The 8,937-nt window shown below is 38.4% G+C and overlaps 1 protein-coding gene across 1 annotated transcript in view; it reads left to right on the top strand.

The window, feature by feature from the left end:
• LOC106948343 (collagen alpha-1(XI) chain-like) overlaps positions 1–7,763 on the top strand; it is a 70,848-nt gene extending 63,085 nt beyond the window's left edge. Inside the window, exons 54-66 of the mRNA XM_015033959.1 lie at positions 151–204; positions 306–413; positions 492–545; positions 1,210–1,263; positions 1,346–1,453; positions 1,978–2,031; positions 2,161–2,196; positions 2,303–2,356; positions 2,461–2,779; positions 2,898–3,010; positions 3,098–3,166; positions 3,973–4,206; positions 4,284–7,763. Coding sequence (XP_014889445.1) covers positions 151–204; positions 306–413; positions 492–545; positions 1,210–1,263; positions 1,346–1,453; positions 1,978–2,031; positions 2,161–2,196; positions 2,303–2,356; positions 2,461–2,779; positions 2,898–3,010; positions 3,098–3,166; positions 3,973–4,206; positions 4,284–4,430 — 1,404 coding nt within the window. The 3' untranslated portion in view covers positions 4,431–7,763. The remainder of the gene's footprint in view (positions 1–150; positions 205–305; positions 414–491; positions 546–1,209; positions 1,264–1,345; positions 1,454–1,977; positions 2,032–2,160; positions 2,197–2,302; positions 2,357–2,460; positions 2,780–2,897; positions 3,011–3,097; positions 3,167–3,972; positions 4,207–4,283) is intronic.
• The last annotated feature ends 1,174 nt before the right edge of the window (positions 7,764–8,937 follow it).

Below are 8,937 nucleotides of genomic sequence, written 5' to 3'. Positions count from 1 at the left end.
GGGGTGCCTTGACCACCGGGGCCTCTTTGCCGATGGGTTTTTTTTGTTTATTTTGTTTTTTTTTTTTTTTTTTTTTTTTTTTTCTCTCAGTATCAAGTTTCATTATTTGAATGATGTCCTGCTACTTTCAACTCACCTGTAAACATTCAGGGACACTTGGGAAAACCAGGGAAGGAAGGCAAAGAAGGTCTGAAAGGAACAAAGGTAACATTTGAAGCATCTTTAAAAAAAAAAAAACAAACAAAAAAAACCTTTGAAATGAACCGTGTGTCTGAGGGTGTCCCATGTTTCTGTCATTCTGTCAGGGGGCCCCTGGACTGGAGGGTCCCATTGGAAAGACGGGACCCAGAGGTTCTCAAGGGCATCCAGGAAAAAATGGTCCACAGGGCCTGAGAGGAATCCCTGGGCCAGCGGTGAGTCTGTTTGTGCCACTAGAAAGAAAGCAGACTAAAGACCACGCTCAATAAGTTTCTCTTTCTGTGTGTTTGTAGGGTGAGCAGGGTTTAAATGGGCCACCGGGTCAAACTGGACCTCCAGGTCCCATGGTAAGATCTTCAATTTAAACGTTTAGGCTAATGTGCATGAGGCTAATTAGTAATATGAACTTTTACAAATAACGTGAATCGTTTCTAGACATGAGACAACAACTATCGCCAAATTGGAGCATCCAGTTACCTTTCATTTGTTTCCCTCAGTAAGCGCCTGGCACAAGGCCAGCTGGACGGGTGGGATTCATTCAAAGCGAGGGTCTCAAACTGCAGGTCTCAACTGCCAGTGTTCTGCAGCTCTTAGCTGTGTCTCAGTTTAAGCACACCCCAACTTAGTTTGTTAGGCTGAGTCTGTAGGGCTTGAATAAAGGCTAAAGAAGCCGTTTAGTCATTTGATGTAGGAAAACATTTAAAGGTTCAAGGACACTGACCTTGTTGGACTTCAGGTTGAGAGCCACTAAATAGTTAACCTGAAGGTTTCTGTTTGGGAGAATGTATGAATTTGGTTAAAATGTTAATTAACTTTTAGCTAAAATTGCAAACATTAATAATAAGGATCTATAGCTATCAAAAATAAATTACATTTCTTCAATTGAGTAGAGAAAATGTATCAACAAAATTATATGAATACTAGTGTTTTATGACTGATCTGATCAGGTTGATGTAAAAAAACAAACATTAAAAAAACATGATATTAACTATATAACCTTTGACTCTTTAGGGTCCACCAGGTTTACCCGGCTTCAAGGGAGATCCTGGCAGGAAGGGAGACAAGGTTAATCAAAAACATGCAACTATTCTTTTACTGTAATATTTTTACTGTTGTGTTTGTAACTTCGTTCATGATGTGGTCGCAGGGTCATGGTGGACTAATTGGACTCATAGGACCTCCAGGAGACATCGGAGAGAAAGGTGACAGAGGACTACCAGGAAACCAAGGCCTTCAAGGTCCAAAAGGAGATGAGGTACTGAAACACCCACAGTCAGGACTTAATCAGAACACAATGGAATTATATACTTGAGAGTTGCTTAGTGAAATAATTCAGATTGCACATAGGTACACATTAATAAGGACAACTTACATTGATAACACATTTTTTTTAAACATGTTTCATTTTCACCTCCATGGGGCGCTCCCTGCTGTTTAAAGAAACTGAGCCTGCTCTGTAAATCCAGATTTGTTGCTTATAATACAGTTTTGTATAGCATCCACATAAAAATAGATTGGGATTTCTTAATAATTAGCTTAACAGTATGCTCGCAGAAACTATGGGTGTACCTGACATAAAATCACAGTGTACTAATAATGGGTTTCAAAAGTTGAGTTTTGTGGCAGCTTCAAAAACCAATCATACCTCAGACTTGATCGGGACATTTCCAGCTTCAAGTAGACGATGAGCAACAAGAACAGTGTTTAAGATATTTGTTTTTGTTTCTGTTGAAGCTTGTCTTGTTTACTTACAGTTTTGTCTCTTTGAATAAAAATTAGGGTCCAGTCGGCCCAGCAGGCCCACCTGGACCTCCTGGTCCCACAGGACTGTCTGTGAGTAAACTATAGGCCGTCTCACAGCTTGTAAAGAGACTAAACAATTGCTAACCTGACAGTTTTCTGGAAAACTACTAATCCTAGTTTTATGCTTGTCTCTTCTCAACACCTGTCCTATTCTAATAGGGTGCTATTGGTCAAAAAGGCTCCAAAGGGAACCAGGTACAGTTGATACTGATTTTTAGGTTTTAACTGTTCCCTGTTATTACGCTCATTGTTAGCATCTTCACAGTACAACCTAAAGTACATTGTATTATTTACTATTTAGGGTCCAATAGGTCCCAGAGGAGACACTGGCCCTGTGGGGCCTCCAGGATTACCTGTGAGTTCTGCCAATAGCAAATGTTGTGCCATCAAAGTGTCTGTATTCATTAAGACTCTGCCTTAACTTCTTCTTTGTTCTTTTGGTGTGTTTTCTCTCCCTAGGGTCGGGCCGCTGTTGGTTTTTCACCTCTTCCAGAGCGAGGAAGAAGAAGAAGAACTCACCCTGTGGTCGATGGTGCTACGGTGGAGGATGAGGAAGAGACCATGGACAGAGGAGAGGATGACGGTTGGGTGCAAAGTGACCAGGCCACACTGGATGGTTTGGTAAAAGATAATGAGGCTCAGGACATGGAAGAAGTGTTTGCTTCAATTTCATCTATGAAAGTTGAGGTGGAGGGTCTGCGTAACCCAATGGGGACTTACCACAGCCCAGCACGCACCTGCAAGGAGCTCTGGCTCCTCCATCCAGAGCTCCCCAGTGGTACTTTATCACTTTATGAACTTTTTGAATCAGAACAACTGGACCTCTTCTGTTTACATGTCTAAAACATTCATGTCCTTGTGTGAATTAGTTTTTTGTTTCTTTTTTGCCTCTCCAGGGGAGTACTGGATAGACCCCAACCAGGGCTGTCACAGAGATGCCTTCAAAGCTTTCTGTAACTTTACTGCACAGGGAGAAACGTGTTTGTACCCAGACAAAAAGTTCCAGTCTGTTAGTTTATACAGCTTACAGTAAGACATCACTAAATCTTCTTTTGTTTTGCAGCAGTACTAACTTCATGTTATTTGTTTCCATCAGGTGAAATTAGCAGCATGGAAAGGGGAAAAACCTAAAACCTGGTACAGTAAATTCAGGAAAGGAAAACAGGTACAATGTGATAAATAAATCTGCATCAGTTTCATTCCAACTTTATGGGGAAATATATGTGATTTCATAGATAATTTTTATGATTCTAGCAACAGAGATCTATTTCTGGTGATCAATAGAAAGTCATCTAAAAGTCTGTCCATGTCATAACTAATGAGTCTCTCCACTGAGTTTATATACATGTTCTTGTAAGCTTTCTATTTTTTTCCCCACAAGTTAATTTTTCAGGCTTTTTAAATGTTCAGTGATCAAAAGCACCATCGATGGTAATTGAGCTGAGCTGACGCTCTTTTCCACAACAACAGAGAGAAAACTTGTCTGCACAGATTGATTTGTTTCCATGGAGAAAATCGGTTGAGTGAATAGATAGGAAGTCTGCACTGATTGATACGCTCTCTGCAGCCCTGGGGATGCTTTTAAAGAAAGTGTTGGGTTAGTTAGAGCCACAGATGACCAGAATAACAGCTTCAATTATTTTACCTAAGAAAACAAAACACAGGCTGTCAGTTTCATTTTGACAAGCAACAGTATAATCAGAAAGTTTGAGGGATGAAGACAGAGATTTGTTCCTGGAGACTAAATGAGGCTGCTGTGAGGGACTACCATCCAGAGCTCTGAAAAACAACCTGGCTCTGCCGAAAGTTTAAAAACAAGATGCAATTTGTGCTTCTTAGTTTGTCAAAATTATAACACTGTGGTGATGATGTGCACAGAGCTACTTTTTGTTTCCATTGTGTCTTTGCTGTATTTGACCATGAAATGATTTTTTTTTATCTTGAACGTGTCATTGTGTGGCTCTCTTCCAGTTCTCCTACACAGGGTCAGATGGTGTTTCGATACACATCGTTCAGCTGACCTTCCTGAAGCTTCTCAGTGCCACAGCAAAGCAGACGTTCACCTATCACTGCCTCAACTCTGCCGCCTGGCTGCACGCGGCCACCTACAGTCATGAACATGCACTGCGCTTCAGAGGCAGCAACGGGGAGGAGCTGACTCACGAGAACACACATTACATCAGTCCACTATACGACGGCTGCCAAGTAAGTGTTGCAGACATGTGACATTAAAGCAAACGTGCAGAAATGTGCTTCATTTTTTGTTGTTTGATATTGTGCAGGTACGCTCAGGACAGGAGAGGACGGTTTTGGAAATTGAGGCACCAACGTCCCAGACTCTCCCCATCATCGACATAGCTGTGTCCGATTTCGGCAATGGGAACCAGAAATTTGGTTTCCAAGTTGGCCCGGTTTGCTTCAATGGTTAACAATCTCAGGAAGGCATAAGAATGGGATTAATTTAATAGAAAGGAGCCTTGGACACTTTTTTACATGCAGGGAGAACAAAACTTTCAGGATCACATATTTAATTTGTACAGTAAACAATGTTGCATGGCTCAAACTACCACTCTTGCTCAAATGTTCATTCGGTTTGTATGTTACAGGTTCATTGTTGTTGTATGCTACAGTGGCTCACTGTGGACCTACATGCTGTTACAAAGAGAAGGACACCTCTGTTGATGTCCTCACGGTTTTTTCTCTTCTTTTTTTCTTCTTCAACCCGTGTACTCTGCTCTGTTTTCTCTGCTTCTGTTTCAGTAATGACTTTGAAAAAACAATTTAGTTTTGTCACACACATCTATCTCCAGTCGCCTGTAAGGGAATCAGGGTGGAGGAATGAATATTCTTAAACCTGACAGATGCAGATCATCCAGCATAATCCAATGAAGTAACTGAAACTGTCAGCATTCACAAATAGGTTCATATTAGTTTATTGTGTTCATCGCAAATATCTGATTGAGAAATCATAAAGAAGAAGCTGACTTTTAATTCGTGACACAGAGAATAATTCTGGCTACTGGAATCGGGTTTGATGATCATTCTTAGTGTTCCTAAGTACCACTAGGGAGGTGTGGACCCTGTTACTGAGGAAAAACACTCATTGTTACTTATTTTAACCATTTAATCAGTTTGATGTTTACAATAAAGTCAAAGGACGAACAGTGATATTATAAGCTATTCAAAAGGAAAATAGTTTGCTATTAATTTAGGCTGCAGTGGAATGATGAACACATAGCAACAAACCTGATCTTATTTATTCTTTACTGCCTCAACGACTGAAAGTCTGAATCCAACAAAGAAAATAGACTTTAACCTACATTCATTCACATTCTCTTAACACTGCTACAAATATTCTCCACTCCACTTTCTTAGTGATGAAAAACATAGACGTTTTAACAATTTTTCCAAGAAGGACATCAATAAGAGTTAGTGTGTTTTATAAAAATGTATTTCAATACAATTCAAATCTCATATTTGTGACTGTGTACAGTTTCAGATATTTTTTGTCATCATCAAACCTCAATTTTTTGTTTTCTTTTGTTCTTTGTTTTGTTGTACTTGTGTGGTTGTGATTATGAGTTAAACACATTGCATTGATGAGCCACAACATTAAAACCACTTTCTAAATGAGTAATACCAACATTGATTCATAATTAATCAATGTTTTATCTTTGAGAATATCTTATATCTTAAACTATCTGTATTAAACCCTGTTTGATGTCAAACGCCATGTCTGGTACGTCCTGATCAAGTATGTTTTCATTATCAGAATTGAAGTCTGAACTAAAAGTGAACTAAATTCAACTTCAGGTCCATGTTGTTAGTTCATCACAGGTCTGCAGTGTTAGCTATTAAGTAACAGACTAGTCATTCATTTTCTTAAATTTACAAGTATACGTTCTCTAAAACAGTTTAGATGTTTTTCACCTTTTATAATAATTACTGTGAAAGACACTACAAAATACAACTTCCTGTTTATCTCTGTGATGTCACCTGTTCTGTGCTCTGTTCAGAAATCCTTAGATAACTGCTTATACAAGGAAAATAATAGTCAATTTCATGACCAAAAAAATGCTAAGTTTTCAATGTTACAAAACAAGTCCTACAACTCACTCAGTCACAATATAGAAAAATGAAAACTCCAGTCAAACTCCATTCATAAACTAAGTCACAGGAGAGCCTGACATAAATCTTTTGTGAGTTTATTTAAGACTGTAACTTCAGGTGTTGAGTAAGATATATCTGTAGAAAAAAAAGTTTATTTTCAAATCATTATAACAGCTTCCTTCAGCTAACTAACCTCATATTGCTGCAGCAGCTATGGAAAAAAAAAAGTATGTCACTGTCGAAGGGATATGATCAGAATGTCTTGGACCTACGGGGTCTATAAAAACCTTGGATGTTTTACCCTTTGTATTACTTTAGCTACTTAATCAAAGGCAACAAAATTTGTTTTTTTGTGTTGAAGAAGTTTAACAACCCCTCACTCCTTGTATAATGTCAAAGTGGAAACTGATTTCTATATATGATTTATAAATATTCACCTCTTTCAAATCAGTATTTAATGAAAGCATATTCAGCTGCAATCTGAGTCTGTGTGGACAAGTCTCAGTCAGACTTGCACATCTGGATTCTGCAATGTTACTCTGTTCCTTCTTGCAAATCTCTTCAAGCTGTGTCAGGTTGTTTGGGGATTGGCTGTGAACACCCTTTTTCCAGACCTGGCACAAATTCTCTATTGGATTGAGGTCTAAGCTTTGACTTGGTCACTCCTGAACATCCGCCTTGTTGTCTTCAAACCATTACTCTGGAGCTTTGGGTGGATTCTTTGGATCCTTGTCTTTCTGGAAAATAAATGTTGCCATAATTCTCCTATAAATGGAAGCAAATGATTCTTTAGAATTTCCCTATATTTTATTGTTTTCATCTTACCTTGTTCAGCCTTCAATTGCCTGCTGCCAAGAAGCCTCCCCACCATCAGGATTCCACAGTGGGGATGCAGGGTGTGTAGTGATTAGCAGCGTTTTGTGTCTGCCAAACATATAATGTGTCTTGACGGCTAAAAAGCTGCATTTGGTTTAATCTGACCAAAGAACGACCATGGAGTCTCATGTGCCTTTTGGAAAACTCTAGTCAAGCTTTTATATGAGTTTTCGTCAGCAGTGGTTTTCTCATACTCTGCCATAAAACTTTGAAAAGTGAAGAAGATGGGCAACAGTGGTTGTAATGCAGAGTATCTCCCATCTCAGCTGCTAAAGCTTGTAGCTCTTTAAGTGTAGTCATGGTGACCCGGTGACTACTCTCACTAGTCTAGTTTTTCCACATGCAGTCAGTTTGTGAGGATGGCCTGATCTGGTCTCAGATTTAATGTGTAAAATATTCCTTCCAATTCTTGAGGATCAATTTAGCTGAACTCCAGGGACGGTTCAGCACCTTAGAGATTTTGTTTGTATCCATCACTTGACTTATACTTTTCACTAACCTTTCCTCTGATTTGCTTGGGATATTCTTTTGTCTTCATGCTGTCATGGCAACCAGGAATTCCAATTAACAGGTGAATAGACCTTCTAGACACAGGTGCCTTTCTACTACAACCCCATGACACATAACTAACCCCTGTACTCAGGTGATCTCCATTCCACTCATTGTGAAACTACTAGCACCAACTGGCTGGACCACTGTTGAATTAGGTCAGTCAATTTAAAAGATTTGGGTATTTATTCTTTTATTTTATGTTACACATTATTAATTGTTTTCACTTGGACATTAAAATATATTTTTGTATCTTGGTCAAAAAAAGACAAGTTTTGTTGATTAATTTGAAGAAAAAAAAATAATAAGGGCAAAACATTTGAAGCTCATTCTTAGCAAATGTCTAATCTTAAATCACTCAGATATTTGGAAAAAAAATATCTTGATTGGGACATGCCTGGCAATGACTCAGCACAACACAGATTTTCTATATTCATTCCCTGAAATGCTAGACTTCTGTTAAAGAAAAGACTTACAAATTATTAAGGCAGTGCTTTTAAAGTTGTGGCTGATCCACAGATTTTGGAGTGTAATATCATGGTGTTATTATATAGGTCCCCCTGGAATACAATTATATATATATAGTTGTGAGGAAACATTGATGTTTGTCAATAATCAATGTTGTTCTTGGTATATTTGTTTGGAAACTGATTGTGTTTTAATAAAAGTACATATTGTACATTTAAATTATTATAACCCCATTTTTATCAAATTTAACCAAAAAGCAAACAATAACTTTTATACAAATGGTGGAAACTGTTGCCTTTTGATATCCTGGAAAAAATATGTTTTATTCATGTTTATATTCTGGTGTTGTCCTGTGATGGACTGGTGACTGTCCAGGGTGACCCCGACCCTCACCGGTTGGCCTCTGGAGATGGACACTAGCACCCCTCCTGACCTCACTAGGGATAAGTGTGTAAAGATAATGGATGAATGGGTACATTTGCTTTTTAACTGCTTTTTTCTTTAGCATTATTTCAGACATATGGCTATGTGATTATGTATTATGTTTCTTGTATAGTTGAACTGCTATTGTTTTATATCACACTTAATCATTTTCCAAGTTAGAAATGTTAGAAATCAGATTCACTGCCCCTTTGACAAGTAAATTCAATGTGACTAACCTTATTGTCATGTCATTCATACTTTAGTGCTAACAGTAGCCTCCAACCTGTTTACCTGCTCCATAAAATTAACATTTTATCACAGTTGTAAATATTCTTTGAGCATACCTGGTTCAGAACAAAAGACCAGGGAGACATTCTGTGCAGTTTCGGGTGTCACCTGTAGGAGTAAAAAAAACAACAATGATGTTTTCACTTTGTTCAATGTTCATACCTGGAGCAATTCTAGTTGGATGAGAAAGGAGCATGAGAAACTGGAGAAATACCAGGGCCT

This window comes from Poecilia latipinna, unplaced genomic scaffold, assembly GCF_001443285.1.
Source record: "Poecilia latipinna isolate Pla-1442-1.1 unplaced genomic scaffold, P_latipinna-1.0 Scaffold283, whole genome shotgun sequence".
Taxonomy (NCBI): Eukaryota; Metazoa; Chordata; class Actinopteri; order Cyprinodontiformes; family Poeciliidae; genus Poecilia; species Poecilia latipinna.
The sequence above is the reverse complement of the archived record's forward strand: the minus strand, read 5'-3'. Positions and strand labels throughout refer to the sequence as shown.